A 20,567-nucleotide genomic window follows, 5' to 3' on the forward strand; every position below is an offset into this window, starting at 1 on the left:
CTGATATTCTGGGTTATTTGGGGTAGTTTCTGAGAGGATAGGGACAGTGTTTGCAGTGACTGGCTTCTCTTTGAGAATAGCCTTGGGGACTGTCATTATTTAAACAGACCTGCTAAATCTATGTAACAGTTGTAAAATATTATCATCCCCAGGGGCCTTAGAGTTTAGGTAAACATCTGTGTCCTAAAATATCCATTATCTATAGAGAACAGGGAGAATAATTAGGACTGGATCTAACTAATCTGAAGTCTTTTGCCGTGACCATCTTAAGCACAAAAAGTTCATACCTAAGTAGAGATGAGTTGAATTCCTTTCCCTTCTTTCAAGAATAGTAGAAGCTCCTCTAGACTAAAGGTTTTACCATTGCTTTCTGTAGTTTGAACTGTTGGGAGTTAAAGTTTTAAAACGGGTCTTAGAAACTTGATACTCCATTCTTCCTTCCTGAGGTCTGGGCGTGTGTGGGAGCAGGCGGTGAGCACATGGAATTTTCCCATGCCTACTTGGTAGCAAAAGAAATGAGTTTTATTCTTGAAGTGTTTTCTGAAATTATAATTGTCTAAGAAATCCCAAATCTAGGAATCATTGCCTTTAATTCTCCTCCCAAATTGAGCAAAGTCCTAGATAAAATTCTTTCTCCCATCTCAAGTCTGTAGGCTGGCCCACCTCTGTATAATGACCTTAACATCTTACGGTCTGCTTTGAGTGTCTAGGTTATATATTAAAAAAAAAAAGACATTCTTGTTCAGATTTGCATGGTAGATCAAAAGTAATTTTACTCTCATGTGTAGTGATTTAGCAATGACATCCTGTCCTGAAAAGGTGTCCTGAGTTTTCTACCAAGCTTGGTAGCAACTGGTGGTATCTTAGGAGCTCCAGTATGACCACATTAAAGGAGATGGCCACAGTCCCTTACAGCTATGCATAACCTGAGTTTCCACTATAGCTGGTTATTGATTTATAACTTTGGAGAATTCTTAGAAAAGTGTGATGGGAGAAGTTCCAGGAAATGTATGGAGGGCAGGCTTTAAAGAAAGCTCACCTTCCCTTAGGGTCAGGACAGTGTAGCTGTGTTACCATCAGGGCGTTGCATTTGGTAGGTCTAAACCCATGTAAGACACAACATCTCTGCCTTTCAGGCGCAAAACTGAGCACACCATTCAGCAGCCTTTGCTGAGTACTTACTACTACCTGCACTTTTTAAAGGTGTAGAAATGGATGAAATGTGGGCCCCTGTAGGGAATGTCTCATAATTTTGGTGACTTGATAAAGCCTCCCAAGTTTTTAACATGTGAAGGAGGAGTCTATCATTTCAGATTCTTTTCAGTGCCTGTGGATATATATCTGGTTGCTAACAACTTTCAGGTTTGCCTATTTTTCAAAAGAAAATTCAGCATAGAGAAGTTTGATCATGTGCTTCTCTAAAGCTTAAGATTAAGTAGCTCTGAAACTCTTTGTGAGGCTAGTATATCTCGAGGCAAGTTTAGTGAGTGTATCAGCTTACTGGAAACTTCAGACTTTGGGTTCTCTCATCTTTATATTCCGATGCTGTCTCCAGCCCCAGTTCTAGGGTCTTGGGATCAATTCTCTTCCTTCTAATGCCTTCCTTGGGGTATACATGCCAGCTCCAGTAGTTATTCTTTAAGTTCTGAGAATGGGGATTATTAGGTAGCCTAGGTAGCCGAGGTGACTAAGAAAGGACCCAGAGCCAGAAAAGTCCAATCAAGGGCTTTTATGAGGAGGAAGACACTGCGATCAGGCAGGCTGAGTTTGACCGGAGTGCAGTGCCAAGGGAAGAGGTAGAGGGATTTTTAAGGCTGTGGAGCAGACCCCCAGGGGTCGTGAGTCATCCTGCCCATTGGTTCCAGATGTCCAGGGTGTGTTTGTGAAACAATGTCCTCTGATTAGATGACCACCCGGAGATTTATGGTCTTTGTTTCTGGGAAATGCTCAAGGGAGAGGGGAAGGGGCAATGGGAGTGTAACCCTCTTTGTTTCAGCACAGACGGTGGCTCAGGTCCTCTAAGCCCCAGTATATTCTAGCAGGGATATTTTCATTCAGATACTTTTTCCCAAGTAAAAACTGGTCCCAACTCTTAAATGGTTCAATACACATTTGAATTGAATTACGTACCCAAGGATAGTCAGTGTTCCTTAGAAAAATTTTGAGTCACACAAAATAACAATGTGTACGTAAAATGCTAAATTGTGGCATGTTTCCATGAATTGGTGATTTATATAATATTCCTAATCTGCTTTTCCTTAAAGGGATATGCCTTAACAATACTATTTTATGAAACAGAGATTCCCAACCCTGGTTTTTTGTGACTCTTGATACTCTCCCTCCAGTATATCCCCACCTATCTAAGCATCCTGTAATTATGCCAGACTTCCCATTGTTTATAATAAAAACTTCATGAGGGACCTTCTGTGTCATCCTTGTCACTTTGTGTCCAGTCCCTAGAACAGATTAGCACAAAGCAGCCACTCAAATATTTGTTGAATGAACAAATGAATTTTAATACAAAGGATATGGTGATCTCGGTGTCTCTGTGTGTGAAGGGAATGAGTGGAGTACCTGAAATTAACAAGTAACCTTCCCAACTCATTAATAAGTGAGGTAGGTCTTGGGCTATTTTTCCACTGGATTTTGTGGGTGTTCTTTGGGAGATGGACTTCTTAGTGATCCTTCTGTCTCTAACTTTTAGTTCTACTTAAGTACCTTTCTACCAACTCACTTTAATTCTGCTACTTAAACCTTGTATAGTCCCTATGTTGTGATTTCCATAGAAACTTATTGCTTTAAAATATTGTATTTTAGCCAATGTGAGCTAACATTACAAATTGCCTTTTGTGAGTTGCTAATACTTCAGGGAGTTGTATTCTTCAATGTCCTCAGTGTCTTTGAATCTTAGGGTTCAAAGCAGCCAAGAAACATGAACTATTAGAGGAAATTGCAGATCATTAAGTTGCTTTAAAATAAAAGCAATTTTTTAGTATATTTTATTGATTATGTTTTTATAGTAGTCCCAATGATTTTTCCCTTTGCTCCCCTCCACCCAGTACCCTCCTTCCCTCCATCAATCTCACACCCCTTAGTTCATGTCCATGGATCGTGCATATAAGTTCTTTGGCTTCACCCTTTCCTATATTATTCTTAACTTCGTCGGCAGCCGTCCGTCTCGAGAGACGATGGTGTAGCTTCTTAAGAGTCTATCTGCACCGCCGAGAATGGCTGTGCAGTCCGACTCGGGAGTGACACGGTATCTGTCTCCTCCCATGTTGAAGTGAAGCTGAAGCTACAGAGCCTGGGCAGGGTGATATGGAGGGTCTGCTGTTGCCCATGCAGCAGACCCCCCCTCTCTTCGCAGCTGAAGGATCCAAGGGAAAGACGGAGTCAATACAGCTTGGCTTCAGGTGCGCCGCAGGAGTTGCCGGCGTTGACTACAACGTCAAACCGCCTTAGGGACTCCGGCTCCGGATTTTCTGTCGGGGTTTACTCCCCTAGCCTTTCCCCTGAAGAGGTATGCCGCAAGGCAGCGGAGGTTTTTTGGAGTCAGAGTTTTCCTTCTCTGTATTCTTAACTTACCCCTGTCTATTTTGTACTAACCAATTATGCTTAATCCCTGCACCATTTCTCCATTCTTCCCCCTCTCCCCTCCCAGTGGATAACCCTAAAAATGATCCCCATACCTATGATTCTGTTCCTATTCTGGTTTGCTTAGTTGGATTTTGTTTTTACTTTTTAGATTCAATTGTTGATAGTTGTGAGTTTGTTGTCATTTTAATGTTTATAGTTTTGATCTTCTTTTTCTTAAATAAGTACCTTTAACATTTCATATAATAAGGGCTTGGTGACGAGGAACTCCTTTAATTTTACCTTGTCTGGGAAGCACTTTATCTGCCCTTCCATTCCAAATAATGGCTTTGCTGAATGGAGTAATCTTGGTTGTAGGCCCTTGCTTTTCATTGCCTTGAATACTTCTTACCTGCAAAGTTTCTTTTGAGAAATCATCTGATAATCTTATCGGCACCCCTTTGTAGGTAACTCTCTGCTCTTCTCTTGATGCTTTTAAGATTCTCTCTTTATCTTGAACCTTTGGCATTTTAATTATGATATGTCTTAGTGTGGTCCTCTTTGGGTCTAGCTTGTTTGGGACTCTCTGCTTCCTGGACTTGTATGTCTGTTTCGTTCACCAAATTTGGGAAGTTTTCCTTCATTATTTTTTTACATAAGCTTTCAGTTTCTTGATCGTCCTCTTCTCTTTCTGGCACCCCTATGATTCTGATGTTGGCATGTTTAAAGTTGTCCCAGAGGTTCTTAAGCCTCTCCTCTTTTTTTTTTTCAATTCTTGTTCCCTCATTCTGTGCTGGTTGACTGTTTTTTTCTTCCTTATGTTCCAAATCATTGATTTGAACCCCAATTTCCTTCCCTACACCATTGGTTTTGTGTGGATTTTCCTTCGTTTCACTTAACATAGCCTTCACTTCTTCCCTTATGTATTTGCCATACTTAAGCATATCTGTCAAGAATATGAGCATCTTTATCACCAGTGTTTTAAACTCTACATCTGTTAGGGTAGCTATCTCCTTGTCACTTAGTTCTTCCACTGGAACCTTGATCCATTCCCTCTTTTGGGCCCTACTTCTCTGTCTCCTCATCTCGACAGGCTCCTGTGTTTGTTTGCCTCTGTGTCTTCGGTAGAACTGTTGCACCTGTTACACTGTAAGACGCAGAGTCTTAAGTATTCATCAGTACAGGTGACCCGTTTCACCACATTGTGGCACTGTATATGGGGGAGGGGTCTGAGAGGGAGCATTGCCACTTGCTCAGCACTTGCCCATTTTCCAGGCACTTCTCCCACTTCCATATGGGTCTGGAGCCTCTCTAGCTATTGCCCTGGCTGTTGTTCCCAGAGTGAGTGGGTTTGTGGATGTTCTAGGACTGTGGGGTCCCCTTAAACAAGCGGACTCTGCTGAGAGATGGGCAGTTTCTTCCTCTGCCCCAACCCCCACTGATTTTCACAGTCAGAAGCAATAAGGCTTTATTTTCCCTGGTGCTGGAACTGTGAGCTGTGCGGTTTGGTCTGGTGCTAGGAGTGCTTCCCAGGTGCCCCTCCATACTTTTAAAAATGTGTGGATGTGCTTTTCACCAACCTGCCACTGCCACCGCTGCTGCCACCACCACACCACATCTTCTCTGCCCTGGCTCCGCCCCCCACCTACCTGTCTGAATGAGTATTTCTTCTTTATACCTTTCTTTGTTGGACTCCCATGGAGCTCGATTTTCTGGTAGTTCTGGTTGTCTCTAGTTTTGAGGTAGTTGTATTCCTTCTTAGTTGTGGAGGGAAACCCAGCATGTCTCTCTATTTCTTCTTTATATGTTTGTTTGCTGGACTTCCATGCAGCTCTGTTTTCTGGAACTTCTGGTTATCTCTAGTTTTGAGGTAGTTGTGTTCTTTCTTAGTTGTGGAGGGAGAGGCAGCGTGTCTGTCTAGGCCTCCATCTTGGCTGGAAGTCCCCCAAATAAAATCAATTCTTAAGGCATTTAATGATCTGCAGGTTTGGCCATAACAAGCGTGTTCTCTGGGTCATTCAGATCTGGTAGTAGCGTGGCACTGGGCGAAGGACTGGGGCAGCATGCCGAGGGACATCCATTCCAGCCCTGGCTCTGCTGGAAATAATCACAGGCGGTCCCTTTCCCTTGCATGACCCCAGTTTCCTCATTTGTAAGAAAAAGATAATGCCTATCTCTCAGGGTGATTGTGAGAATACACAATAACATGAAAAAGTGGTAAAGTCATGCTCAACTGAATTCTTTTATCAGCACCATGATGCCTCTTAAAATGTCAGGGTTATTATACATGCCTGTGGCTCTTATCAGAAATTGCTCCTTAGTAACTGTTGAGTAATGCAGAAATATTTGCAGGCAATTTCTGTGGTCCAGAAGGATCTGCTTTTGCTCTGATTAAGGCTTTCTCAAACTCATGACCTTGGCCTCCACTTCGACAATGGGTCATGAAGGAAGGAAGGTGAGGCTGAAGTATGTGGGGTTGAAAGGGTAGTGAGCCAGGTATGTGACCCAGTGGGCCAGGTAAGCAGGGAAGGAAGGGATGGGTAAAAGAAAGCCCCACAAGGGCAAACATGTTTTGTTTCTTTGGTTCACTGCCCTTACCCTCATGCTGTCACTCATGCCAAGCCCACAGAATCTATGAATTAAATACTAGTTGAGTGAAGCCTGTGTAATGGTAGTACAGTAGTCCCTCTCTATATCGTGGTTTACTTATTGCGGCCTCACTGTATCACGGGATTTTTAAAAATATTATATTTAATTATCACGGATTTTTCGCCAGATCTTGGGATTTTGCGGTACTGTATACATATGTTATTAAAGTTACATAGGTTTAAGAGGTAGAATATGTTTAAGAACACAATTAGTGTTTATAAAAGTATGGAAAAGGTTAATAAGGGAGTGGAAAAGGTTAATAAGGGATTGGGAATGGTTTATAAGTGTGTGGGAAGTGTGACGTGTTGGAATAAAGAGTGTGGACTTGACAACTCTGTTCACTTGCTGTATCCATTGCTTTTTTTCTTTTGGATACCTGTTGACTGGAAGATTAGTCTCATAAAGGCCAAGAAATAAGTGAAGGAGGAATTTTAGAGACTTTGGCATCTGTAAAAATAGGTTGGGGTTGGATAAGTAGGAAAACACAGGGCTTTGTAGATTCTTTGTTCAACCCCAAAGGTTCCAGGATGGTCCAAGCTGAGCCACTGGACCAGTTCCATAGGCTTGTGAAGGGAAGTGGTTGCAAGCTGACCATGTTCTAATTCATTTGAGGCTAACTCCTGTGGCATCATTTATGAACTCCGATTCCTGTTCTCATTCTATTAGTAATTTCAAACCATACTTCAGTATTGCTTTTTTTTTTTTTTTTTTTGCTGAAAATAATATAATATTGTAAAATTCAGAGCATATCTCTTTCTATACTTGACATTTCAGTACCCCTGTATCTCAGTGTTCGATGTTGAACTGCATATGTGTTTTTCTAGTTGATTGTTTCAGGTGTTTAGTTGATGAACACTGCCTTTAGAGTAACACAATGTTATCCTCTATTTTCAGCTATTGTGGATGATGAAAGGCTCTCTGCAGAGGAGATGGATGAGAGGAGGAGGCAGAACATTGCATATGAATATTTATGCCATCTAGAGGAAGCCAAAAGGTGAGATCCAGACTTAGGCTCTTTGCATACCTTCTATCAAAGATCAGCTTTATGGTACTACATGTATACTTTTAATAACTCGTTTGTACTTTTGTTGATAGCAGTATAATGAGAGAGGAACCACCTGTTTTTTGTAAATAATCAAGCAGAATTGAGAAAAATTTACTAGCACAGCACAGCCAAGGTCACTAGGGAGACAACTGTATTTTTTTTTTTTTTTTTTTTTCTTTTCCTTCTTTAGAGAGAGTCTCCTAGGAAATGTCTGAGCCAATTGCAGATTATTTCAAATTTCTCATCTCACTGGCTTGGATATGGGGGAGCAGCAAAGACTTAAATCAACTTCCTTCTTTTCCAAGGCTTCCTCAGATCTCTTCCCCACCCCTACCCCAATGATTATAAATGCCCAGTAAGATAATAGCATTTTGGACTGAAGTCCATTGCTCACTAAGCTAGAGGGAAGGTTTATGACAGCAATCTCCTTTCTAACTAATGGGTGTGTGATCACTTAGGATATGTTGTCCCTAAACTCATATTGACTCTTAGACTTTTTAGATTGTAAGTAAATGTTGGGTTCTCCAAGGAGAAAGTGAAGACAAAGAAGGTATTTGCACTGAGGCTTCAGTGTCAGAGGAATCAGGAGAAATTTGTCTTTGAATATTCTAGTGCTCATATGCCTTGAGGTAGATTCTAGTTAATGCCTTGTACTGTAATGGAGCAACAGTGTTGTTCCATGGTCAGATGGTATATTCCACCTCTCTTATCTTTAGAGAAGATAAATAGTTAGTTAATGGTCATTCGTGTTAATTACCTCTGATCACTAATAAGTAGCTATTTACAGAGCTAAGAGAATGTTTTTTTTAGTCAATGTTGTGTAGAACATTCAGAAACACGTGCTACTTTGGCTTCATGATTGCTTAAAAGACCATTTCCCAAGGTTGTTTCATATTTTAGTGTCCTGTAACTTTAAGCTCTAAAACTAAGTTTTAAAGGTTATTTAACATGTCTTTGAAGTCTGCAGTTAGGTTGCAGGTCATTGAGGACTCATTATCAGTCTAAGATGATTAAAAACATGCTTTTAGTCAAGTGGCGAAAAAATTAGATAAGAAGAGTATCATAAACATTTAAACTCAACATGCTTTTAAGGAAAAAGTTTAAGGAGAGTAAGTGAAACTTCCTCCTGACACACACTTTGCATTTTAAGTTTTTGCCTCCTCTTTTGTTTGATTGGGAAGCAGAGTTACACAGAGAAGGTATGTGATTTGGAGTCAGCAGACTGAACTTCCTGATTCGAGCTTCAACACTGATGAGCTGTGTGGCCTTGGGCAGGCCATCTACCCTGGGAACGTCAGTTTTGTCTCTTCTGTAATGGGATGATAAAGATGTTACCACCACCTGCCCCACTTACCTCATGGATTTTTTCCCCCCTAAAAGTCGACTAAAATCAAGCAGGTATAAGCGTTCTGTAAACTGTAGTGCCAGGCAGGTGTGTGGTGATGACATAAGCACAGTTTACTCCTGCATGTATCAAAGTGGTATCAATAGAGCTTGAAAACTTGCTGTCTTCTTTAGTATTTTCAAAATTCTATCATTGAATTTTGTTTTAGAAAAGTCAACATAACAATTAGCCTAGGTTCTTTGAAGAAAGCTCCCTTAGGAATAGTTTCAGTAAAAGAAAAGACTATAAAATATACCATTTTTCCTTTAAGATGGTTTTCATACATTTATTTTATTAAAAGATTTTTGATATATGTACTTAAGAATCTTTTATTAACACTTTGAGTGCCAACATCGCTGTAAGCAATGCTGACAAATTTTCCCAAAAGTGCCAGTGTCGCTCCCAGCAACTCTTTTTTCAATGGCTATAAATGTAAATAACAATGGAATAATTCATACTTTATGTTTTGTTCTCTTTTTTTGTACCTCAGGTTATATATTGATATAATTTTTTCTCATGTTGATCCAAATTTCAAATTACGCATGGCACTCAAAGGGTTAAGATCTGAACACTTTTTGTGACTTTCAGGAAAGCTGATTTTTGGTCATGTAAAAATTATGTGGCTATTAATGGGTATATTAATAAGTATGCTGTGATTTCAGACAGCATAGTATACAGAATTCTGACAATGTTAATGCCTTAGAAATTGTCATAGTGGGTTTATTATAGTGCATTCATGTGTGTTCATGTGAGTATTGTTGGCTTAGAACATTGAGTTTGTACTAAATGATACACTTAGAATGTGTAAGTTTAGCCAGCAACTGTTTCTCCTCTCTTATTTCAATTGAACTGACACTGATTTAGGTGCATTTTAACTAGAAATGTATTGGTTCTGTGTTTGTGCCTCTTTTCTCTCTTCCTAGAAGTGAGAACTGGAAGGATTTCTAGTTTGCATGTATTAAAAATTCAGAATTGTAATAGTTCAATATATCTTTAACTTTGGTTTTAGTGATTTCAAGATTCTGTGATAATATCATACCATTTAAAAATTCTTTCAGCCCTGGTCTATGTGGCCCAGTTGGTTGGAGCATCATCCCATAAACCAGAAGGTTGCAGGTTTGGTTCCTAGTCAGGACATATGCATGAGTTGTGGGTTCAGTCTCCAGTAGGGGCGCATGTGAGAGATAGCCAATTGATATTTCTCTTTCATATTGATGTCTGTCCCTTTCTCTTTCTCTCCTTCTCTCTTCCTCTCTCTCCTTTCCTTTCCCTCTCTATAAAATGAATAAGCATGTCCTTAGGTGGGGATAGTGAGGATAAAAAAAAGTACCTTCAGGGGGATATACCTACCAACATTATAGAAATAAAAAGGACAATGAAGAAATACTATGAATAATTATATGCCAAAAAATTACAAAACCTAGGTGAAATGGACAATTCCTAGAAAGATACAAGGTACTAAAACTGACTCGAGAAGAAACAGAAAACCTAAATAGACGTATAACAAGTAAAAAGATTGAGTTAGGAGTCAAAAAACTTCCCACTCTTACAAAAAAATGTTAAGAGGGAAGACATTGCAACTCATTCTATTGAGACCAGATATTAATATCTCTGTCTAGTTTGGTATCTTATACTAAAACCAGACAAACATACCTCCGGAAAACTATAGACCAATATCCCTTATCAGTACAAAAACAAAAATTCTCAACAAAACACTAGCAACCTGAGTTCAACAACATATAAAAAGAACTATACAATGCCAAGTGGCATTTATCCCAGGAATGTAAGCTTAGTTTAACCCAAAAATCAATCAATAAGGACAATTCAATGGGGAAAAAAGTCGTTTTAACAAATGATGTGGAGACAACTATATACACAGGCATAAAATTCAATTTGTATTCCTACTTCACACCATATACAAAAATTATCTTAAAGTGGATTGTTAATCTCAATGTGAGAACCACAACTTTACAGCTGAGACTTATCACAAGAAGCATGAGCACAAAAAGAGAAATCAACTTGATATTATAAAAAATAAATCTTTTGATTTAAAATACCATCAAGGAAGTGAAAAGACAACCTATGGAATAGGAGAAAATATTTGCAAATCATATATTTGGTAAGAGACTTGAATCCAGAATATAAAAAGAACTCTTACAGCTCAACATAAAATGTGAATAGCCTAATTTTAAAACAGGCAAAAGTCCTGAATAGACATTTTCCCAAATGAGTATATAAATGGACAATAAGAACAGGGCAGGACACTTAACATTAGTCATTAGGAAGATGCAAATCAAAACTACAGTGAGATAGAACTTCAAACTAGGATAGCTATAATCAAAAAGGCTGACAATAACAAGTGTTTGCAAGGGTGGAGAGAAATTAAACTCTTATACATTGCTGGTTGGATTATATAATGGTGTAGCTACTTTGTAAAACAGTCCAGCCACTGCTCCTCAAAAATCTAAATATTGAGTTACCATATGAGCCAACAATCCCACACCCAACAAAAGTGAAAATCTGTGTCTATGTCCATTCAAAAATGTGCACAAATGCTCATTGAAGCATTATTCATAAGAACAAAAAAGTGGAAACAAATCAAATGTCCATCTACTGGTGAAGAGATAAACAAAATATAGTATATCGATACCATGAAACATTATTCATCTATAAAAAATTAGATTAGCAAATCAAATCCAGCAATGTGTAAGAACCATGTAAATTACAAGTGAGATTTATCCCAAGTATGTAAGGTTGGTTCAACATCTATCACATCAACAGGCTAAATAAGAAAAAAAACGTGATTATATCAATAGATGCAGAAAAACTCAACACCTACTTATGGTACACATAGTTAGTAAACTAGGAGTGGGGGAACACCCTCAACTTGAGAAAGACTGTTTGCAAAAAACCTACAGCTAACATACTTACTGGTGAGAAGCTCAAGGCAAAAATGTCTCCTCTCACCCCTCCTTTCCAACATTGTACCGGAAGTTTTAGCTAATGCAATAAAATAAGAAAAGGTATACAGATTTGAAAGAAAAATAAAAAACTGTTTTTGTTCACAGATGACCTAATTATGCAGTACACCTAAACAAACAAACAAACAAAACTCCTGGAACTAATAAGCAATTATAGTAAGCTTGCAGGGTACAAGGTTAATATACAAAAGTCAGTCACTTTCCTCTATAGTAGCAATGAACAAGTGCGATTTGAAATAAAAAATGCAATGCCATTTACATTAGCCCTCAAAAAATGAATTACTTAGGTATAAATTTAATAAATTATATATAAGATCTGTATGAGTAAAACAACAAAACTCTGAAGAACTAAATCAAAGAATAAATAAAAGGAAAGATATTCTATGTACATGGATAAGAGGACTCAATATTGTACAGATGTCTGTTCTTCCTAACTTGATCTATAGGCTATCCCAATCAAAATCCAAGCAATTTATTTTGTGGATATTGACAACCTGATTCTCAAGTTATATGGAGAAGCAAAAGACCCAGAATAGCCAACACAATACTGAAGAAGAACAGAGTTGGAGGACTAATACTACCTGACTTTAAACTTATTATAAAGCTATAGTAATCAAGAGAGTGTGCATTGGTGGAAGAATAGACAAATAGATCAATGGAACAGAATACAGAGCATGTAGTAAGTTGATCTTTTTTAAAGGAGCAAAATAATGAAAGAAAACTTCCCTAATTTGGTGAAGGAAATAGACATACAAGTCCAGGAAACAAAGAGTCCCAAACAAGATGGACCAAAAGAGGATCGCACCAAGACACATCAGAATTAAAATACCAAAGATGAAAGATAAAGAGAGAATCTTAAAAGCAGCAAGAGAAAAACAGAGAGTTACCTACAAAAGAGCTCCCATAATACTATTGGCTAATTTCTCAAAAGAAGCTTAACAGGCTAGTAGGGACTGGCAAGAAGTATTCAAAGTGATGAAAAGCAAAGACATACAACCAAGATTATTCTATCCAGCAAAGCTGTCATTTATAATTGAAGGGCAGATAAAGTGCTCCCCAAACAAGGTAAAACTCAAAGAATTTATTATCACCATGCCATTATTATATGAAATGCTAAAGAGAACTATATAAGGAAAAGAAGATAAAAAACTATGATTATTAAAATGGCAGTACATTCACAACTATCAATAATTGAATCCAAATAACAAACTAAGCAAACAAGCACAACAGGAACAGAATAGATATGAAGATCATTTGGAGGATTATCAGCTGGGAGGGAGAAGGGAGAGAAGAGGGAGAAAGGTGTGGGGATTAAGAAGTACAAATTGGTAGGTACAAAATAGGGGGATGTTAAGACGAGTACAGGTAATGGAGTAGCCAAAGTACTTATATGCATGACCCATGGACATAAACTAATGGGGGGGGGCATTGCTGGAGGCAATGGGGGTGTGGGGTGGAGGGGGAAACGGGGACAACTGTAATAGCACAATCAATAAAATATATTTTAAAAAAGAAAACAACCTGATTAAAAAATGGGCCAAAGACCTTAATAAACACCCCATCAAAGAAGACATACAGATGGCAAATAAGCATAGGAAGAAGTGCTCCACAACATGTATCATCAGGGAAATGCAAAATAAAATAACAATAAGATACTACTCGTCGTTGTCGGCAGCCGTCCGTCTCGAGAGACGATGGTGTAGCTTCTTAAGAGTCTATCTGCACCGCCGAGAATGGTTGTGCAGTCCGACTCGGGAGTGACACGGTATCTGTCTCCTCCCGTGTTGAATCGACATCTTGCGATGACGCTGGAGTGTCCTCTCCAGTGAAGCTGAAGCTACAGAGCCTGGGCAGGGTGATATGGAGGGTCTGCTGTTGCCCATGCAGCAGACCCCCCCTCTCTTCGCAGCTGAAGGGTCCAAGGGAAAGACGGAGTCAATACAGCTTGGCTTCAGGTGCGCCGCAGGAGTTGCCGGTGTTGACTACAACGTCAAACCGCCTTAGGGACTCCGGCTCCGGATTTTCTGTCGGGGTTTACTCCCTTAGCCTTTCCCCTGAAGAGGTATGCCGCAAGGCAGCGGAGGTTTTTTGGAGTCAGAGTTTTCCTTCTCTGTTAAGATACTACTAAACACCTATAAAATAGCCAAAATCTGGAACACTGACAATATCAACTACTGCTGAAGATGTGAAGCAACAAGAACCCCCATTCATTGCACATGGAAATGCGAAATAGTACAGCTACTTTGGCAGACAGTTTGACAGTTTCTTACAAAACTAAACATACTTTTACCATATGATCTAGAAATTGTGCTTCTTCTATTTACCCAACAGAGTGATGGCTTATGTCTACACAAAAAAAACACACCTGGGTGTTTATAGAAGCTTTTTTCATAATCTCCAGAACTTAGAAGCAACCAAGATGTCCTTCAGTAGGTGAATGGATAAACTGTGGTACATCCAGAGAGTGAAATACTATTCAACACTAAAAAAGAAATGAGCAATTAAGCCATGCCAAAAGAAAGCCAAGGAGAAAACTTAAGTGCATATTATGATGTGAAAGGATCCCATCTTAAAAAGGTGACATACTATATGATTTCAACTATATGATATTCTTGAAAGAGGCAAAACTATGGACACTATAAAAATACCCATGGTTGGGGGAAAGAAATTGAATAGGCGGAACATAGAGGGTTTTTTTTTAGGACAGTGAAAATGCTCTGTATGGTACCACAATAACAGGTAAATGTTATATTTGTCCAAACACATATAATGGGTAACACCAAGAATGAACTGTAATGTAAACTGTGGACTTTGGGGGATTATTATGTGTTAATGTAGGTTCATCAGTTATAAGAAATATTTCTCTCTGGTAGGGGATGTCGATAATGGGAGAGACTGTGCATGTGCAGGGCAGGGGCAGGGACCTATGGGAAATCCATTTATATGAAATGTCCGGAAGAGGCAGATCCATGGGTACAAAAAGTAGATAGTTGTTGCCTAGGGCTGGGTGATAGGTGGGTTGGGGAGTGATTGCTAATGGGTATGAGTTTCTTTTTAAAGGGACAATAATGTTCTGTAATTGTGGTGATGGTTGCATGACTCTCTAAGTGTACACACTTTAAAAGGGTGAATGGAATCTAAATTATATCTCATTAAAGCTGTTATTAAAGTTCCTTTGATCAGACTGGCCTGGGGAGGTTCTTAGTAAATCTAGTAAATAAGGTTAAATGGTATCAGCAGATAAAATGCCTATACAAGGTACTCTTAAGATGCATGAGGTATCAAAACACTATTTGTTTTACAGGTTTATTTTTATCTTTCAATTTTTTTAGCATCCATTGTAAGGTCATCTTGGGAGCAGGAGATCAACCAACTAATAATGCTATGCTCAAAAAAGCTCACCTTTTGGTTAAAGCTTACACACAAGTTTTAAATTCTTTCCTTCACCTTTGTTTGCTCTGTTAATCTCTCTGTATGTGTATGCATGAGTAGCTCCCTGTATCTAGCTCATCATTTTCCTAATTTCTCTCATATGTTCACTTCTCTATCCCACTACCAACCAGCTTACTGAAGGCTTTTAACATCTTTTGCTACACTTCTGCAGTGGTTTCTAATTGGTTTCCACATTCCTCTGGCCCCCTTGAGTCTATTATCTGTATCATATTCAGGTGAATCTTTTCAAAACCCTGACCTGTTGTGGTCAATTCTGTTCACAACTTCCAGCTGTTCTTCAATACATTTAGAATAAAGACCACGCTGCTTTGTAGGCCCTCATAGGTTCTGCATAATCCAGTCCTTACAGCCTCTTCGGTTTCATGTTGTGTCCTGTTACCTATTTATTCTATATTCCACACTGACCCCTTTTCATTTCCATGTTCCCTCCTACAGAGGACCCTTTCCTATTCTTTATCTAGACTCTACTCAGTGTTCAGATTGCAGCTCACTTTTTCAGAGAGTCCTTCTCTCCCTGACAGCCCTGTCTTGGTCAAAGACCCCTATTATAAGGTATCATGAGATCAGATCCTTCACATATTTGAGTGAGTCACTTAACGCTCAGCATTGAATTATCATTTGTTACTAATGAGGATTTATTGTACTCTGCTTCTCATGTTTTGATTCTCCTGGAGGTAACAAGTATGATATGAATTAGATTCGTGGTAGACAGGATTCTAGATGGTTTGACTATAGACTGCCAGCCTACAGATAAAATGTAATCTTCGTCTCAATGGAAATTTCTGTATTGAAGTTTGGTGATACAACTTCTTCCCGCTATATATGTAACCCAGTAGGTTATGAAGCTGAGAATTCTAGTTAATTTAATGGTACCACAGTGAGTTAGAAGATACCCAGAGAAGGGCATAGAGTATTTTCCAGTGAATGAATGAGTAAAGAGAGGAAGCAGTAACCCATGCATTAATATGAGTTATGGCTGGAATTATTGCTCATAGTTTATAAAATTATGAAATCTGTGTATATTGATTTGTTAATTATCAAAATGCTAATATTAATGGCAAGGAAGGGGAAATGAAAAAGGCCTATTTTTAGGACTAAAAAAGAGAGAGAATTGTTTTATAAAGTGACTCTTCACCCTAAGGGTGTGTTTCTTCACAGGCTAGAGCATTTAGATGATGTCATGAAGAGCTAATCATGGCTATGTTGGGAGGCAGAGGATGTCTGGCCTATGTATTAGTTATCCTCAACTGTGTAACAAATTACTATGAAACTTAGAAAGTTAAAACAACAAACATTTATCTCATGATTTCTGAGCATCAGGAATGTGGGCTTAGCTTAAGTGAGTCCTCTGGCTCTCAGTCTCTCACGAAGCCGCATCAATACAGGCTTCAAGCAGGGTGGATGGGCTTCCAAGCTCACTCAGGTTGTTGGCAGGGTTCCGTTCCTGACGGACGTTTGTACTGGGGACCTCCGTTTCTCACTGCTGTTGGCCAGAGGCTTCCCTCAGTTCCTTGACATACTGGTCTCTCTGTAGGGCAGCTCACAGTATGGCAGCTGGCTCCCATCGAAGCGAGTGAGCGAGGGACCAAGCAAGGGCAAGTAATATGGAAGCCGGCGTCTTTTTGTAACCTAGTCTCAGAAGTGGCATTCCATAGTTTGATGAATTTTATTCATTAGAGCCAAATTATTAAATCCAGCCTGTGCTCAAGGGGAGATTAAACTAGGGCATAAATTCAAGAAGGCTGGGACCGCTGGGGGCCACATTAGAAGCTGCCTCTTACATGGAATGTACATATCCTTTTGTAATTTCCCCAGAAAGGGTAATTGAGGGAGAAATATCCTCTTTGTTACTGTCAGAAACCAAATCAGGAATTGAATGATGTCTTGGTCTAAATGATTATAGTACTAAGGTTATTTATTCTGTGATGTTTTTGAATTATGAGCTTTTTAAACTAAGCGTTTCATTCCCCTACCATTTTAAATAATACTAAATGGACTTCTCAGTTTTCTTTTCTGGGTTGGCCCTGAAAGCTAAGTGGACAGTTTCTTTGCTGTGGTAGTTTTGCTGAAATGAGGCTGTGTCGACAATTCTGCTACTCATATGGACTTGGAAAGTTTCTCTCTGATGCCAGAAATCCCACTGTTTAAATTATAGAATTTAATTTTCTAAAAACAATTAGTACTGCTAGGTAGATTTCATGTTAATCTCTGCAAAGTATATTTGAATAATGAAAATGAGTCTACTTCATGAACTTTCGTTCTTTAGATTTTTTAGGACAACTTTGTAATTTTAAGATAGTTCTCTTTGGGAAAACTCTGGGTTGAGGAAGGAAATCCAACTGGAGCTATTGTGAAGATCAGGGAATAGGAGAGGGAATCTTGGCAAGAAATGGAGAGGGAATTGGTAAATTACAGTTGCGCGAATAGTTATGAATTAGGCGGCTATTGTGTTTCCCAAGGAAAGTTCTTGAAATATTATATTCCTTTTCTTAAGGAAAGAAAATGCATACAAATCTTTTGCTGTGCTTACTTTTTCTATCCTACCTCTGAAAATAAACAAAGCAAAAAAGCCTTCCCTTGGTGATGGGCTTGTTTAGAAATATTATCTTCAAAGAGCTCTTTATGTGAGCCAAGCTGTTCTTTGTATTAGTGAGTCTGGGACAGTTTTGTATGTGCTCTGGAAAGGAAACAAAACACGGGCATGATTCCTTTTGTTTCAGTGCTTAAAACTCATATACTAAAAGGACACCTCATTGATTAGATCAAACCTCAAGCTCTGGCCTTACCTAGTTTAGTCATTTGCCACCTAACAGTGTTTTGGTCAGTGATAGTTTTGGTCAATGATGGACCTCACATACAGTGGTGGTCTTATAAGATTATACACAGTGGAGCTGAAAAATTCCTATTGCTGAGTGCCAAGTGGCTTCATAGCCTTGGAAATGTCTTAGAGCAACAGATTACTGTTTTGTGCAGGTCTCTGTCTATTGGTAGTAATGCTATAGGCTAAAAATGCCTGGGGGTACTCACCTGTGTGTTCCCCACAGACATATACTCCCTTTTAAAATCTGTGTTAACAGTGGACCATGTCATGTGGTTTTCATTATGACTGAAAGAAGCCCTTTAGTGATAACCATTGGGAAGCCCTGAAGAAAAGAAAAGTTTACTACTGACAGGCCTAGAGCTTACGAGGCACTCCATGGGCGCAGGCCAAGGTCGAGGGCAAGGAGATAAAAAATGCAGGGGCCTGGTGTTCTGATTTTATTGGGGTGGGGGGGCTGGGGTTTCATGGGCTTTTACTGGTGAATTTAAAACACGAGAGTGGGAATTTCAAGCCCCGGAAGGGGAAAAAAACCTCGTCCAAATGGTTAGTTATCAAAATCAACCAAGATCTTTCAAACAAAGGCACCTCAGAGGGGGAATACCGCCTGCCTCTTTATCTAGTCTTATCTAGTCAAGGACAGGCAATATGTTTATTCTAGATAGTGTTCCTTGAAGTAGATGCCTTGCCAATCAAGACTTCAGTCAGGGGCTTGCATTACAAAAAGAAGAGCCAGCTCTCAGGGCTGGTGTGAACAAACCTGTTGCACTGACACGTTCACAAAAGTACAGCACGTGCAATTACAGCAGTAGCCACGCCGTCTAGGTTTGTGTACGTGCACTCACGCTGTTCCCACAGCAGTGGAATCACCTACAGCCACATTGCTTAAAACATATCCCTGTCGTTAGGCGGTTGAATTCGAGGATCAGATTTGAAAGAAGTGCTTCAAATATTTAAGCAAGTGAGACCCACTGAGTGTGGGTTTGCTGGACACTGAATATTTGTGATTACTTTAAGAAACACAGTCTTATCACTGGGGAATTCTTTAGAGAATCCACTGGATTTCCTCTATGCACTGATATTTCCCTGTCTTTATTTCTAAGTGTGCTGCCCATGGCTGTGCTCATAAACAACACTAATAGAAACTTGGAATTTGGAGGAAAATATTTTTCTAGTAATCAACACATTATGGCATGCCATTGCTCTACACAAAACATTAATGACATTTTAGGGAATTAACTGCATTTTCAAGGCATAAGTAGCATTGATGTTTCCATGGTAACTCTGCAATTCCTCCTCCCTCTCTTCCTGATGCCTCACCTCTGCTGCCCTAGGGAATAAGATAAAATCTGGGGTTGCTCTGTTTAGCGGCTGGCAGTCTGGGGGACAGGGGACACAGCTGAGTTGAGCAGGGGTCCTTCTTGGGGTTTGGCTCTTGGGTGAGCTTGTCTTGAAAGCCATGTGCCAGAGAGGCCCAGGACCATTTTGGCAGGCCAGGGCCTGTCCCACCACAGGGCTCATTCCACTGGAAGGGAGAGGAGAGTAGGGTCATCAGGTGTAGCCTGGAAGAGGGTGAGGTGTGGTTTCAATGGGGTGTTTCCATGGCACAAAAGGAGACATAGTACCAGTCAGCCAGGCTGTGCCTCTTGCTGTTGAGGTCCAGCTGGGGCGTGACCAGGGACTGTGCAATGGAGCTGGAGTAGAAGGGACAGATGTTACGGAGGTAAAGGGAGGAGCTGCAGGGTTTGGCAGGAGACTGGATTTGGAAAACCAAGGACACAGAGAGGTCAGATGCTTTGGGGCAGACCCAGGCATTGTTGTTTTGACGCATTGGGACACGTTGTGTAGCCTCCATTGGCTGGTACACAAGAGTTGGGAAACTTTTTGTTTTTAGTTTCACATATTTTATATTCTAGCCTTTGGTATGTGTTGGACAGTTACCAATCAGGTGTGATCTGACAGATAAAAGCTTAACTTCTCTGAATGCTGGTATTTCTGAATAATTGATATTAATCATCTCCAAAGAGTTTATATTTGTTTCCCAGGCTCTTTGAAGTTGGAGAGCTGGGAGAGAGTTGGAATTTTCCATGGTTTCAAATGGAGTTTACCACAAGGGTTTTCACATGATTGTCCACTCACCAGGCATGGTATCCTGAGCACTCAACTTACATGAGGTTATCCCCATTTTATAGATGGAGAAACCAAGTCCTGGAAAAACTTAAGTAATTTATCCAAGGTCACAGCCAACAGGTGACTTAAACAGTGTTCCAGCCCAGGTCTATCTGACTTCAAAGCCTGTGTGCTTCAAAACTGACACACTGTCTCTTCTTAATGTGTTTTGATCATGTCTGTATTGTAAATTCAAAACTCTGGTTTGGGTGATGTTGGTATTTAGATTCTATATGGATTAGCTTTCTTAGGGCCCTTGATCAATTCTTATTACTTGAGTTTTGGTGGAATTAGCACAATACAACCATCTATTGTCTTTTTGGGGGGTTTTCTTTTCCGTTTTTTCTCCACTTTTCTGTTGTCTGCTTGTTTGTTTTTGTTGTTTTAACTGGCCCTATAACTGGTAGTTTGTTCTGGAAGAATTCACCTTGTGTTCTCTGCTTTCTCCCTTCCTTCTTCTCTGTCTTTCTCTGTTTTTGTTTGTTTGTTTGTTTT

At 39.6% G+C, this 20,567-nt stretch overlaps 1 protein-coding gene across 1 annotated transcript in view; it reads left to right on the forward strand.

The window, feature by feature from the left end:
* Window positions 1-20,567, forward strand: part of IQGAP2 (IQ motif containing GTPase activating protein 2) — a 274,610-nt gene that overhangs the window by 37,602 nt on the left and 216,441 nt on the right. Inside the window, exon 2 of the mRNA XM_090276400.1 lies at window positions 7,117-7,216. Within this exon, the coding sequence (XP_090132526.1) occupies window positions 7,117-7,216 (100 nt within the window). The remainder of the gene's footprint in view (window positions 1-7,116; window positions 7,217-20,567) is intronic.

This window comes from Furipterus horrens, unplaced genomic scaffold, assembly GCF_987537825.1.
Source record: "Furipterus horrens unplaced genomic scaffold, mFurHor1.1.pri manual_scaffold_5, whole genome shotgun sequence".
Taxonomy (NCBI): Eukaryota; Metazoa; Chordata; class Mammalia; order Chiroptera; family Furipteridae; genus Furipterus; species Furipterus horrens.